General features: G+C 51.1%; 1 protein-coding gene and 1 non-coding gene across 2 annotated transcripts in view; both read right to left on the bottom strand.

Annotated features, from left to right (window-relative positions):
* DSCAML1 (DS cell adhesion molecule like 1) overlaps positions 1-15,505 on the bottom strand; it is a 354,412-nt gene that overhangs the window by 38,874 nt on the left and 300,033 nt on the right. The window contains exons 12-16 of the mRNA XM_024131280.2: positions 13,033-13,232; positions 12,235-12,331; positions 11,501-11,629; positions 4,607-4,774; positions 3,348-3,418 (exon numbers count right to left, since the gene is read on the bottom strand). Coding sequence (XP_023987048.2) covers positions 3,348-3,418; positions 4,607-4,774; positions 11,501-11,629; positions 12,235-12,331; positions 13,033-13,232 — 665 coding nt within the window. The remainder of the gene's footprint in view (positions 1-3,347; positions 3,419-4,606; positions 4,775-11,500; positions 11,630-12,234; positions 12,332-13,032; positions 13,233-15,505) is intronic.
* On the bottom strand, positions 15,296-15,368 carry TRNAD-GUC (transfer RNA aspartic acid (anticodon GUC)). Its single transcript has one exon. It is a non-coding gene; the product is annotated as a tRNA-Asp (tRNA).

Raw genomic sequence — 15,505 nt, 5'->3', positions numbered from 1 at the left:
TGACCTCCATGCAGTGGGCTCTGGTGAGGAGAGTGGGCAGGGGCTCCAGACTACGTGCACTGAAGTTCTGCACCTGTCACGACTTGAATGACCACGGAAGTCACCTTGCATCTCTACACTGTGGCCTCCTCTGATGGATGGGGATAAAAACACCTCTTCTGCCGGTGACAAGGGGACACTTCAGAGCTCTGCCTGGGCAGGCTGGAATGAATGGCTGATCCCAGCTGGCCAGGCAAAGGGAGAAAACTCTACTGGCATCAGCCTGGAGGGTGGAAAACATACTCTCACCCCCAGCTTGAACCCTGATACCCAACCAGCCATACACATAGGTGTTCTGTGAGAGAACACATCAACAGGTAAACACTCACCAACACAGACATTCTCATACATGATCACACACACACACACACACACACACACACACACACACACACTGGATCCCAATATATCCCTTCACATCCAGACCCATCAAAGCAAACATCCCAATCCACACCTACCCATGGCCAGAAACATTTAGACCCACAAATAGAAACTGGCTCCTTTAATGAGGGGGCCTGCCCATCTATATACTGAGAGAGAGCACACACCCCAGTGCATATAAAAACAGCTTGAATCAGGGTTTTAAAGACAATGCAGTTAATTTAAAGGCCCACCTTCTATTGTACTAAAAACTAGTGTGATCAGAAACAATTAAGTTAGTAAAACAGCCCGTTTTTTAAAATTCAATGAATGTTTTAAATGAACTGCATTTTAAGCTCACTGTTAATGCAATAAGATGAAGTTTTAATTTAACATAATTGTTTTGAACTCATTAACTAGGTGTGCGTGTATTTAATTGACTTGACTTTTTGTTAATGCCTGAATAATGTTTCTGTAATGGGCAGTCCTGTTTGCTAGTTTGTAAGGGAGCAAATTTCTGAATTTGGGTTTGTATCTACACACTCACACATTCAGACAGACATCTATTATAGACACAAATATATCTGCAAGGTGCCCTTGTTTTCGCACTGACATATACTCTCCTATTACATACCCACGTCCGTATTGAAACACACTGATATATACATCAGTACACAATGACACATATGCCTACATACACAGAGCCGCCTACACCATGATATACACCTGTATATGTGTGATATACACAGTACCACGTCACCTTCATTCCCATCAAAATATACTGGCAGAGGCCTTGGATAGGCATTCAGGCATACCCTGCTACATACATATAGATATTCACATATTTTTATAAATCTTGACACTTGTTCCCTCCCTCCCTTCTTCCCTCCCTCCCTCTCTCTCCCCCCTCTCCAAATTGCCCCACCTCCCCCCAAACAGGCACACTCAGGATTTAAATCAATCTTAACAATATTTCTCTGAAGCATTAAGAAATCAATAGGGCTGATTGCAAATTTGTGTCATAAAGCAGTGGTGATCCATCTCGTGGAAAGAGTCTTAAAATGAAGTGACTTATCTTTCAAGTGAATCTTTATTTTTCATTAATCTGTTTCTTGGTGTTAAAAAAAAAATCCCCTGAGAAGTCAGCCCCAAATTTATTGACGGGCTCGTCCATTCTGAAATTCTAACTTTCTAATCAATTTTATTTTTCATTATGAGACTTTGGAGAAATAAATCTGATTCTAAGTCTTTACCAACCTCCAAGTCGGAGCTTTGTAGCCAAATGTCTCAGCGGTTTACATACTTATTCAGCCCTGTCCCACCTCCAGGCTTCCTTGGAGTATTCTTAGGAAATGGGTGCAGAGTCAGGATGCAGACAAGACTTGGGGACTAGACTCCAGGCTTCACCCCCAGTTTCTGAGAGAAGCCCGGGCACCCAGATCTGAACCTGGAGGGAACCATGGCTCTGGAGGTATCTGCTAGGAGGGCTGGTTCCCTGGGGAGGACCAGCTGCCCAGCATCTGTCCCACCTTTATCCTGGTCATTTCTCTGGGGAGGGAAGGAACCAGGCTCTGCTGCCTAGTGTGTGTGTATGTGCGTGTGTATGTGTATGTCCGTGTGTGTCGTGTGTGTGTACATGCCCAGGCATGTAGTCTTTTTGGGAAAAATATTACTAGGCCCTTCTGAATCTCCTATTCTTGAGTCTACCTTTTTGAAGGGCCCAGAAGGAGGACTAAAGCACCTGGACTTTTCCCACCAGGAGTTCAAGTCAGAAGATGACCTTGGACTTTGATCCCAGATGTAGATGAGGCAGCCCCCCCAAGCCCCACTGCTGAGATGGGAGAGATCCAAGAAGGAGAACATGGATGGGACTGAGAAAACTCTCTGTTCCTGACCTCCATGCAGTGGGCTCTGGTGAGGAGAGTGGGCAGGGGCTCCAGACTACGTGCACTGAAGTTCTGCACCTGTCACGACTTGAATGACCACGGAAGTCACCTTGCATCTCTACACTGTGGCCTCCTCTGATGGATGGGGATAAAAACACCTCTTCTGTCCACTCCACAGGAATAGAGGGTCAGATAAATTAGTGCAAGAAAATACTCAAACACTGGAAAATGCGATGCAACAGGAAGCCATCAAGGATGAGCAGCCCTTCTGTGCCCATGGCAGGGATGTGGCAATGAGGCCAGAGTTACCCAGGAAAGCATTTCTTGGTCCTGCTCAAGCTTATTCTGATCTGTTTCTCTGCCCAGCTGTGGAATTGCCTCGAAGATTTCCCCTCAGTGACAGTCTTCAGATACCCTCTAGATTTACAAGTTTCTTCCCCTTAGAAACGGCTGCAGCACCTACTGGTTTGTTTTCTCTGCAGCTCCCCTCCCCCAGAGCTGGGGAGGGCAGTTACTTTTTAATCCTGATTTTATAGAGGAGGAAATCAAGACCTGAAAAGACCAAGCTCCCCGTTCAACGCTTTACCATGAGAATATAGGGGGTGGCTTCACCCTACCTCCCAGCTCTAGTCACAGGGCCAAGATGAGGGTGAGACTGTCGTTTCATCTCCCATAATCCACAGGGCCCCTTTGAAATTTACGCATAATCAGTTCTAACTCCAGACTTATTACAACAGACTTATTACAACATGTGGGGTGTGTAGGACACACCAGCATGGTGGAAGAACTGTCTTCCCTCCTTGGCACTGACAAATTCTTCATCCCACCCGAGGCATGGGCCTCCATAAGAGAGTCAGGGTGGAGAAGGGAGTGGGGATTGGTGAGGGAACCAGCCCCTTTATCCTCCTCTCTTTCCACCCCTCCAACCTCATGGATGTAGCAATAAACAGGGTTGGGCACTGTAAGAGACCGGAGACTAGCTAGTCTGTTGGGGTTTCATTTGTAGATTGAGAGGGGAAGAAAGGAGGTATTTCAGAGGAAATTGCCTTTGAATTTACTTACCTTCCAGGTCACTTGGATGCTCTGTGAGGTCACTGGCTGCAAGGTTACATCCATGGGGGGCCCATCAGGAGCTGGGGAGTGGTGGGGAGAAACAACATTATGAGTCAAGTCTTGGAAGAAAAGAGTCCTATGTTCTTACTCCCATCCTTGAGCTGGAGGACTGCTGGGGAGAAAGGAAAAGCTCGTCTACAGAAGCAGAGAACCTTTGTTTGAGTCCTTCTGAAATGATCATAGGGTTTAAATTTCCCCTTCATTCTCCATAATTTGCTGAAAATATAGCAAACAATGACTATGAAATACTACTCCACATCCAGCAGGCTGGCAAATATTTTTTAAAAGTTTGACAATACAAAGTGCAGACAAAGATATGAAGTGGGCAGGAACTCTTGTACACTGATCATGCGAGAGCAAGTTGGTACAAAACTTTGGAAAACATTTTGGCATTTTTTTGGTTAAAGGTAGAAGTTTGTCCATCTGATGACTGTAACTCTACAGCTGCTTATATCCCTTGGGGGGAATGAAAATACACAAATGATACAGCTGTACTGATGACATGACGCTCACAAAAAGAATATCGATCAAAACAAGGAAGACAGAGAGAATATATGAAGTATGATTTTATGCATATATTCTATTAGAAAATAGGCAAAACTAAACTGCATGGGTTACATGTACATACATCGTGGTGACAGTATAAAAAGGAAAGAAAGGAAGTTGGGATACTGGTTACTTCATGGGGAGAGGTTATAATTGAGAAAGAGCATATGGAGGACCTCTGGTAAGTGGTAACGAGTGTTGGTTATACTAGTTTTTCTTTATTATTATTTGTAAAACTGAACATGTATGTTATATGTACTTTTCTGTATTAATTTATATTTTGTGATGACAGGTAAGAGAAAATACAGCAAGGAAAATCTTGTTTAAACTTTTAGGAAAACTTCACGGCAAAAATCACAGGAGATAATCCAGGGCACTAGCACCCCCATCCTTTGCAGATCTAGCATATCTGTCCTTTCCAGACAGGCTGCGGCCAGGTGAGTGGGGGCAGGACGATGGACAGCTCCCAAAAGCATGGCATCGAGAACCCCATCTGGAAAAGGTCAGACGGAAGAATCTCCAATGATCCAGAGGCAGACACAAACACCTTGGAATCTCCCCCTTCTCCTCTTCTAACTGCAAGCCCACTGCCAGTGGACAGGGTGGGTGTGGCCCCAGATGTCCCGAGCCCATGCGCAGGGGTGGCTGGGGGAGATGCTCACCGGCCTCCTCAGTGCTGATGGTGAGCTCCTTGCTTGGCTCGCTGCGGCCAATCTTGTTGAAGGAATACATGCGGATGCTGTACACGGATGCCGGGTGCAAGTCCACGATGTTGGCCTGGTTGATGGTCGGGGAGATGTTGCGTGTGGACTGCTTGAAGTCCCAGGAATCTGGACAGAGGACACCCATTTCTAACCACAGCCAGGCAAACTCCAGGACCCCTCTCCAGCCTCAAGCAGCAGCACATCCCAACGTCAACTTAGATGCCCAGAAGAGGTCTACTTCACAGAGACTGAAGCAAGAGAGCCTTCACAACTTCACAGAGAACCAAAGGGTTCTGTTCCATTAAGCTCAAGTGACCAAGGGATGCCTGAGGATGGCAGCAGCAAATGTACTGCTTGGAAACTCAGGGAGCTTAACCCTTCTCTGCCCTGGGCCGCCTGGTGAACTCAAACCTCAGATGGGGGTCAGATGAGATGTTTCCTATGGTCCCTTCCAAGATCACCATCTGCTTGCTATTCCTGAGGGTCTGATTGGCCAGTGCCCTTGTTCCTGGTTTCTCAGACCACGTCAGAGACCTGTTATAACTGTGAGACACCCCCTCAACCCATGATCCCACTGCAAAGGGGGAAGCCAAGTCTTATACCCCTTTCTCCTCCTATGTGTGCTTCTGTATTGCCTTTTCCTGTGCATTTGTGTGGTGGTGGTCTTGACTGTTTCTTGGGCTGTCAGGGGGGACAAATCATGTGCCAGAGTCCCTAGGCAAACCCTACCCTCTCTCTCACCAGCAAGAGAATGGTCTCTGAGTCTTTACAGTCAGAAGCCAACAAAGGGATGAGCATGTTCCCAATGCATCCAGGGGGACTGGCAGCCCATTCCAGGACTAATGTTTAGCAAAACTGTAGAGTGTGAAAAATACCAGATAAATACCACTCAGGGATACTGTGACAGTAAACACGCTGCATCTCCAGAGGAATCCAGTCATTCATTCAATATATTTGTGCTGTGCCCCTACCAGGGGATTCCAGACAGACATGGAAGGGGTTGCAGTCACAGCAATGCCTCAGCTAGGACCTTCCAAACGCAGAATTCATAGCCAGATTACGTTATTGGCACTTTGCTTTGAAAAGAAACAAAAAGGCAAAGCACAAGGAAACTAGCCGATAGTGGGGCTTAAAAAATCTACCCGGGGCACGTCCTGATGTGACTATTCAGTCTAATTTTCCATGTCTTTTAAATCCACAGTAGAGGATCCTGAAAATTCTCAGTAGAAAAGATTAAATTGTATTCACTACAGTTTAACCCCTAAATCAGGGAGGGAGGCTAGCACATTCTAGAACAAATTTTAGGAAGACTTCTTTTTAAGCGAATGCCTGGTAAATCAGGAGAATTGGTTCACTCGAAAAGACTATCCCATCCCCCCAGGTTCTGGTTAATTGAGGTCTTGACGTTTTTCAAAACACCACTTTTAGCCACACAGGCTTGGCATCTGTGAAGGGCACTGGCCCAGCTCCCCATCTGCAGTTTTGCATTTAATTCTCTGGTTTCATGAGCCAAAGTCACAAATGGCAGACAGTGGAGGCTCAGAAAAACAGTATTTTCTCCTTGTCTTTTAAAACACCCCAACTGCCCAAGAGTCACTATGGCTGGCAGGTTAAGCCAGAATTGCAAATATGCAGGCTCCTACTGCTGTGGGTACTGCTTTGGTTTGGGAGGAAATGGGCTAGCGATGCGGAGGCAGGTGTCCACTTCTCTCTGCGGCATTCTGGGAGCTGGTGCCAGCTCACACATCATATAGGATTTGCCTGTGTTTATAGGAGAGGGACAGTGATCCTGAGTCAGTGCATTCATTTTTGATGAGTGCGGCCGAGGAAGGAGACCACATGACGTGTCTGAAAACAGAGGGGCTAAAGAAAAGAGGTGCTGATATTTATCAAGCACCTGTGATGTGCCAGGTGCAGTGATGGACACGATTTACTCTTCACTCCTTCCAATGACATCAGCACCGTATCTCCACTGTACAGGTGATGCTCATGTCATCAAGGCCGATTTCTCACTTGGCCTTTCAGGTCTGTTCAACGCTTAGACCTCTCCCTTCCCGAAACACTTTTCTCTTGGGTTTCCTATTAAAACACTCTCTAGCTTTTCCTATTCTCTTGGGTCATCTCTTCACTTTGCAGATGCATCTTTTTTACCTTACCATTAATGGTTCGAGTTCCTCAAGGCTCCATCCTAGGCTCTCCTCTCACTCCATACACTTTTCCCACCGGTGGCTTCTATTTCCATCTACACACAGATAAGCTCCCTGAAGGCGGGAACCATGTCTAAAACTTTGCCCATCTCGCCCACTTGGCAAGCGTTGGGCACTTAAAACCCACTGTTGGTTTTAGATCAGAGCCACTTTGTCGTCCCGGACTTTGGACTCGCAGTTCCTCTGCATTTTGTAGTCACAAGAAATACCCTTTGCCTTTCCCTCCCTTGCCTCCTTCAACTGCCAGTCACAGGAAGGTTGGGGGGGATGCCCCAGAGAGTGGCCTCCTTTTGTTCTGCTTTTGCCAGTCATTTGCAGGTGGATTTGCCCTTGTGTTCCCAAATCATCTTTGATGTTGGCACAAAATGGCTCTCTCCCCACAGCGCCTGCAGGCTAATGCATCAGAGTCAAATCTGGAGGTCTCTAGCTGATTTTCCATACTTGATCACTGCCATCGCTCTGACCTGAATAGCTGAAATCAGGGGCCCTATTTTTTTCCCTTTCCTTTTCAGCTCTCAGAGTACTGAGCTGGCTTTGGTGAATATTGTCTCTTTTAATATTCCCTTTCATATAAGCCTGGCTTACCCAGATTAACATATTTCATTAAGGGCTCTCTCTCCCTTTCTTCATCAAAGGGTTTATGTTGCAAAATATTCTTCTTAAAAAATAAGGAAGTGGCTGGGGAGATGTCAGTGTCTTCCACTCTGTGGGCTGCTTGCTGGGAGGGGACCTGGGGCCTCTGGTGTTTCAGGGGACACATTCACTGCAGAAGGGGGAGCAGTTTGGACGAAAGCCACATCTGGAGCATTTAGCTGCCTGTGCTTGGGAAACAAATCCATTCTGCATCTCTGATTTCCTCCTTGCATCACAGCTCTGAGCCCACCATGGCAATCTCCGCAGCACCGAGAAAAGGTTCCCTGGGTCTCCACGACCACTCACCACATCCCAACACCAGACCCTCTCACAGCCCCACTCCAGCTCACACAGAATACCACGCCACACCGGGCTGGCTCACCCCATGGTGGCTGATGGCACGCGCCACGAGGCTGCCTTCTGGGCTTGGAGGCCATCCTCAAAGAACCCATCCCTAATCCTTGCTTGGAAAACAGGGGCGGAATGTGGTGTCTGCATTTTTAAATCTGCACAGCGCCATCTGATAAATTTGTGTGGACGGTGCTATTTATCATTCAGCATTCATGTATTATTACTCTGCTGCCTGGGGCCAGGAGAAGTCAGCGTGAGCGGGATGGCTTAGAAAGGGCACACTTGGTAATTTCCCTTGGAAAATTAGCATGATGAGCAACATGGCAGAAAACCTGGCAAAGGCACAGTTGTAACACAGAAGGGGGTCAGGGGCAGATGGTCCAGACCCAGGATGGGTGTGGTCTGGGGCAAGAGGAAGAGGGGAAGGGAGAGTGGGGCACAGGATGGGGACCCATGGAGGGTTCTTTTGTGTCAGGCTCTGTGCTAGGCACATGCACATAAGTCATCACATTCACGTAATCCCTGCAGCCACCTTGGATTATGTGTTATTGTCTCCACTGATAGGTAGAGATGCCCAAAGACCTTAAGTTGCTTGCTAAAGATCATACAGCCCTGACACTTGGTCAACCCAAGTCTCCTGCTTTGAGAATTGTTCTTGTTCTACTATTTCACCTGCAGGCAGAAGATCTACTTAAACACACACACACACACACACACACACACACACACACACACACACACATTCCCCTCCCTCCTTTGAGTCATCCATCCGTTCCCTAGGATACCTTTTACAGTTCTCATGTAATTCGGTTTGTGGTGTATTACACGTGATTGGATAGTGCTTTGTAATGGTCCTGAAAGTGCCTTCGTGTGTGTGTGTGTGTGTGTGTGTGTGTGTGTGTGTATGTATGTGCATGCGAGTATGTGTACACAGTGTTTATTCTCACTCCAACTGCACTGTAAGCTCCAAGGGCAACACTCTGTCTCCTTGTTCTTTCTCTCTCCCTACCACATGGCTGGTACATGATTCTGCAAGAATATTATTGGCACTCAGTACATGTTACTGACTGACAGACACATATTTCAGCCTGCAAGTCCCACAGGACTATAAATTGCCACAAGAAGTATTTGAGTTAGAAGGAGGAGAGGAACTTACATTTTTTAAAGGTTGACTATAGCCCCATGCTAGATGCTTCCTCTTTATTCCTCAAAACAATCCCACAAGGTAGGCATTACTGTTTCCCCCTCACAGACAAGGAAGCTGTGCTGTGCTCACAGCCTCTGCCTGACTCCAATATGGTAATTCACTGCAGTTCCCACGGGATTCCTTTTCCTAAGTGCCAGGATAGATGCCCGTCTGAGTGGGGTGGCCTGGAGTAGTCCCACCTAAAGACAGGAGAAAGGACCAGCCAGCTTCTCTGTGCTCTTGATCCTGTGATTTATTTTGCTTTTTTATTTATTTTTTTTTTTACAGGTGCAAAGCCCTTGTGGATGGGAGAGTCTGAGGTTGAGTTCTCATTACCCTCCTCTCCACCTTGCCATCCATCCTGGCTCTGGGGTGGGGTATGGCCACTCCTCACCTTTCAGGAGAGCCAGAGGGGGTTGGGGGAAGATGTGGATGAGCTCTGAAAATAGCACCCTCCCTGGTCACCTCTCCTGCACTGCTCTCCAGATGTGTGATGTGCTCAGCTTCGCCCTGCTGAGCAGTGCCCCCGGAAAGGTTTCCACACATTAGAGGGTGGTCAGTGGAGGGGGCCGGGTGGGCAACGGGGCAGCGTGGGGGAGGAGGGCAGAGGGGCAGTCAAAAGGAGCAATAGGGGAGGGGCCCGAGCGACAGCCCAGGCATCCACTCCCCGGCCCCGACAGGCCACATCTGCCAGGCAGGGAGATGCTGGCCCATCTTTCTGGCTCCTGGGGAGCTTGTGCCCAGACTTGGGAAGCCCCGAGGTGTGACATGAACACAGTGAGCTTCCTCTCCTCCCCATGTCCTCTGCTTCCACTGCGGCCCGGCCACCGCTCACCCCAGATGCAGGGCTGCGGCAGCCGGCTCACTCAGCTTCTGGATACCTCTCCTTCCTGTTGACACCTGATGACCCTTTTCAAGGTGCCATGCCAAGTCTCTCTCTGGGACCTCAGACATTGTTAGTAGCTCTCAGTGACCTTCCCCAGGGAAGTAAAAGCTCAGCCCAGAGCCCCCCCTCCCCCAACCTGGAGCCCAGAGCACATTTTAGTCTTATTGACCAGGAACTGGGTCTGTGAACCCTCTGCTAGACGTGCTGCTGCCTGGAGTGCGCTGCATCTTGCTGGGGCTCGGCTCTTCCCGTCTCCCTGAATCTAGGCCTGTTAGCGTTCCATCATCTCCCAGCTCAATGGAGCGTCTACAGCGAGCGGAGACATGCTTCCCTGATGACCCGTGTGGGCACAGCCCCTCCTCCTCTCTACGGCCCGCCTCCTGCACTGAGAGTGACCTCCCAGGGCCGCTGGCTGTGAGCTGACTTTTCTCCCCAGCCGAACTGTAAGCTTCTGAGGGCAGGGCCCCTCCTTGCCGAAACCTGTATTAAGGATGGCGAACCCAGTGCCCCGGACACAGTGGCTTCTCAAGAGGCGAATACAGCTCAGAGATTTGCTGTGGACGCTATGCCAGGTGCTGTCACTCTAGGCGAGTGGACAGCCAGCTGGCCAATGACCATGTGCTATGCTAAGGAAGAGAGGCAGGGTCTGGAAAGCTTCTGAGGAAAGAAAACCTTGGATCTATGCTAAGACCTGGAAGATGAGTTGGAGTTGGTGGGAGAAGGGGGCTGGGGCGGCTTGAGTTTTCCAGACTCTCTTTCTGTGTTTTATTTTAAAATTATTTTGAAAAGCTTATATGGGCTTATGATCTTGAATTCCGAAGGTAGGAAAGAACCCCAAAGGAGGAGCATGCTTCTTGTTCTCTCACTCCTATGTCGGGAGTGAGGGGGAAGCTCTCTGTTGCCTGTACCTTCTAGAGATAGTCACACAGATACAAACATAATTGCTCTTTTTTGGCTTGGCCTCTTGTCCAGGCCTCTTGTCCCCTCCTTGCCATTCTTGCCACATGACTGTGGGTCCCTCGTTTCCCCAGAGACCTAGGTGTCCATTGTTCACTCTGCTCTACATGGCTTCACAGTGGCGGGCAGCCTCAGGAGCTAGCTAGGGTCCCAAGAGAGGGATCTGGGAGGGCTTCTTGGAGGAGGAAACTTAGCTCTATGCTTTTCCAGGGACTCCCATCCCCCAGTGACTCATTCTTGGCAAGGACCAGCTCTCTGACTCTCAAGCATCCCCATCATCCCAAACCAGGAGTGCCTAGATGACCCAGTGAAACTGTGATGTCTCTGACCCCACAGATATAGCCCATAGCCCCCTGGCTCAGGGCCTTTAAGTTGCTTTAAATCAGACCACCCTATGGACCTGCCCAGGGACAGTCCTGGGAGAAGGGGCTGACACCCCCTCCCCATCAACTGAGGGTCCCCCCGTTTGCCCCCAGGGTTCCTAACCTGACCAATGTTCCTCCCTTTGGAAGACACAGGGGCTTGTGTGTCTGCCTTAGATGGGCAGCCCTGACACCCAGGGGCTGTCCCACAGAGGGGCACCGTCCCGGCACATGGTGCAAGGGGTCACAGCAGGCCCAGCCCTCACCCACCTGATTTGTTCTTGTATTCAATGTCAAAGCCCGTGATGATGCTGTTCCCGTCAAATCGCTGGGTCCAGCGCAGGTTCATGCTCCGGGCCTTCACCTCCCGGATCTCCAGCTCTGGGGGGTCGGGGGGTTCTGGGGGGTGGCAGGGGAAGGGGGCCGAAGTGAGAATGGCAGCAGAGAGCTTGGCCTCCTGCCGACCCCTACAGAGGACCAGGGATCTGCCCTGGGGGATCCGTGTCACCTGTGATCCACCCAAGGGCCCTGAGCCCTGGAGTTCAGGCAAGGCAGGAGGGGGTGAAGGGTGCCCGGCAGCAGGGCTCAGAGGCAGAGGGGGGCCTGCTCGGTTCCTGATCTGCTCCCCTCTCTTCCTTAGCCCCTTTCCTCGGAGCTGACAGCCTACTTTCCCCCATGCAGAGCTCCCAACTTTTCCCAGCTTGACTTTCCCTTCCCACACCTCCTGCAGGGTCTGCGCCCACAAATGCAGGCCCCCCACTTCTGGGAGAAGCAGTGTGCTCCACAGGGGCCGCAGCCATTGTGAACCTCGCTGTATGTGGTGTGCCTGGAAAGACCCTATCACCCCACCCTGGGCAGGAAGGAGGGTGGATGGAGCTTTTCCTCAGAGCTGTTTCCGGTCAGCCTCCACTAGATGTGGGCTGTGTCCCTGCTCTTGAGGGGAGTTGGCAGTGAGCGCCGGGGTCCCAGGGGAAGGGGCTGGGGGCGTGGGGCAGGTGAGGTACCTTGCACCGTGAGTTGGATCAAGCCCCGGTCCTCCCCGTACGAGTTGATGGCATGGCAGCTGAAGAACACAGAGTCCCCACGGTCAGCAGGCTTGAGCTGGGAGGCAGCCAGCAGGGGCAGCGGGCAGCGGCAGGGAGAGAGGGAGGAATGGGGAGAGTCTTTTAGAGCTGGTCTGCTGAAGGGGGCCCATCTAGCCAGGGATCAGCAAGGCCACCTTCTTCTGGGAGGGGACCCACCAGGGGTTTGTCAAGGTCTCCTCTTTCCAGAAAGTTCAAAGGATGGAAGCGTGGAAGAGACCCTGCAGGGAGGCCAGCTGAGGAGTTCCAAAAGAGGGAGGGGCGGAGGGAGGGAGGGGCTGAGGGGGTCCAGGAGGGAGGGAGGGGCTGAGGGGGGGGACCCAGGATAGAGGGAGGGGCTGAGAGGGTCCAGGAGGGAGGGAGAGGGTTGAGGGCATCCTGGGGGGAGGGAAGGAGGGGCTGGGGATTCCACACATTTAAAGGTGAGGAGTTGTCAGAAAGAGGGAGGGGCTGAGAGGGTCCAGGAGGGAGGGAGAGGGTTGAGGGCATCCTGGGGGGAGGGAAGGAGGGGCTGGGGATTCCACACATTTAAAGGTGAGGAGTTGTCAGAAAGGGGATAGAGTGAGGTTCTAAGGCAGAGGTTGGTGGATGAAGGAGGGAAAAGGAGAGGTACTTTTTGGGGTGGAGGAGGGGCTCCCAGACTCCCCGTTCACCTCCTTTGGATACAGATGCAATAGCTGTGGGCTCCCCACTTTCTGAGACCGGGGCGTGGGCGCTCACCTTCAGAGTGGAGACCACTTCGTCGCCGTTGTCCTTGGTGGCGATGGCATACCGCATGACGCGGTCGGGGTCGATTACCGTGTCCCCCTTCTCCCAGCGGATGATGATGGGCCGCTCTCCCCGCGCCGTGCAGTTGAGTTCCTTGGCGTGGCCCTTGATGGCGATGGTGGTGTTGGGGTGGGAGGTGATCATGGCCGGGACTGCGGAGGGGAGGAGGCGCAGGAGGTCCCAGTGAGGTGGGGGGAGGCCAGCCCGGGGAGAGCACGTGCCCAGCGCCGAGGCCCCGCCCCCCGCTGCCCCTCCCACAGAGCACCCCAGCCCCAGGGAGAGGGTCTAGTACCGGTTGGGGGAGAGTACAGAAAACCCCACTGCCTGTCCCTTTCTCCCCAGCCCACCCACGACCGGGGCAGCCTCTCTCTTCACCAGGGGTTCTGATATTCCGTGGACCCCTTTTCAGAATCTTTTAAAGTGCATAATATACATAAAATGACAAAGGAAACCAGATATGCTGAAGTATGGTTATACCAATATGAACATTCAAAAGCAAACTTTTGATAGAGTATATCACATAATATATGTTCTGTATGCCTCTTTATGAAATAAGATCTAGTGCTGGATTGTATTAGAACAATTTTGTAATAGTGATGAGCACAAATGACATTTTGAGATATCTGCCAGGGCTGTGATATGAAAATACCTATTGGTCACAGTCACGGGTGCTGCTACTGCTGTGGTTTGTTGCTTACGTTCCAAATGGAAGAAGTACAAAATTTCAGTTAGAAGTTAGTGAAAAAAAAGATGCCATTTTACCCCAGCCCAAATTCACGGACCCCTTGAATTGGATCCATGCACCTTTGGCGGGGAGGTCTGTGGACCCTGGGTTACACGCCTGGTGCCTCTGCTTTGTGTCCATGGCTCGAGCTCTCTCCACAGCGGTCAGCTGGTTTACCCCCTGCTTCTAGGTAGCAGGGCCCTCCCAGACAGCTGAGAAACTCTCCTGTTCTTCCAAACAAAATGCAACAGAAAACCCTGGCTAGCAGCACCGTAGTTAAGAACCTTCAAGCCCACTAATAGGTTCCCCCATCCCCCGTTCCCCAACCAGTGACCTGAGAAAATCGTCATGAAACAACCAAGGCCCTGGCTGGCCGTCAGGAGAGCCTGCCCACTGCCCTCACAAGAGGCATCTCAATCCTGACCCTCCTCCAGGCCTGGGCAGCAGCATGGGGAGGGGGGTGGGTAGAGGGAAAGATGGTCTCGGGCCAGTGACATCCTGTCCCCTTTTCCCCCCATCAATTCAACAAACATGCATCCAGGACCTATGCCATTACGCGGCATGGTGCCAGGCTTGGGGGAGACGGGGTCCTTGCCTCCTGGGAGGAGGGGGGAAGGGGAGGGGGAGGTAGGCACCTGTGCGAGCAACATGAAAATAAGGAAAATCGGATGAGTTTTTCAAGGAGGTATCAGGAGAAATTAATTTTGGCGGAGGAGTGTCAGGGAAGGCATCACCCAGCCATTCAACGAGCACTGATGGAGCACCTTCTAGGTGCCAGACCTTATGCTGGGTTCTGGAACCAACAGTGAGCAGGACAAACCCAATCTCAGGGAGCTTCGCTGCAGTGATGAGAACAGACAACACAATAGCAGTTCCAGGAAAGATTGCTAAGCACTGTGCTAGGAGAAGTGCTCACCATCTGACGTGGCAGGATACGCATGGGGAGAAGGGGTACCCTAAGCAGTGGAAACTGCTGGAGCAAAGGCTCAGAGGCAGCGATGTGCAGGGCAGATCCCAGAGAGATAAGAGATCTGATGCAGCTGGAGGACTGTCCTTGTCCTTGCCATTTCCTCACCACTTTCCTGGGAAACATTGCCTCTTAGAGTACAGGTCCTCAGGGCTCTCGTCTCCAGAGGAGTGCCCATGAGCCATGCTGGAGTACACACATCAGGGGGCACCGTGGCTGACTGCAAGAATCAGACAGCATTTCCCACCCCCACAGTGCGGGAAGGACCCCTGCTCACACTGATGTCTGCAGAGTAGAGAGCCACCCCCTCACTGGCCTGCTTGGGCCATGCGACAACAGGATGCTCTGTCTTCTCTCTCTTTACACCCCCTCCCACCCCAGAGGCTCCCCTCTGGGGCACCGCATCCCTGCTCCACTTCTGTGGATACCCCGTTCTTTCCCTCCTAGCACCCTCAGGATTTTTCTCCCTTCCAGTTTTGTTTTGTTTTGCTTTTTGGCTGCCTGCTTGGCTTGCGGGATCTTAGTTCCCTGACCAGGGATCGAACCCGGGCCCGCTGCAGTGACAGCTCAGAGTCCTAACCACTGGACCACCAGGGAAGTCCCTCCCCTCCAGTTTTTTTTTTTTTTTGCGGTACGCAGGCCTCTCACCGTTGTGGCCTCTCCCGTTGCGGAGCACAGGCTCCGGACGCGCAGGCTCAGCGGCCATGGCTCACGGGCCCAGCCGCTCCGCGGCA

Source organism: Physeter macrocephalus, chromosome 16 (assembly GCF_002837175.3).
Source record: "Physeter macrocephalus isolate SW-GA chromosome 16, ASM283717v5, whole genome shotgun sequence".
Classification (NCBI taxonomy): domain Eukaryota; kingdom Metazoa; phylum Chordata; class Mammalia; order Artiodactyla; family Physeteridae; genus Physeter; species Physeter macrocephalus.
This window is presented reverse-complemented; position numbering and strand designations above follow the sequence as displayed.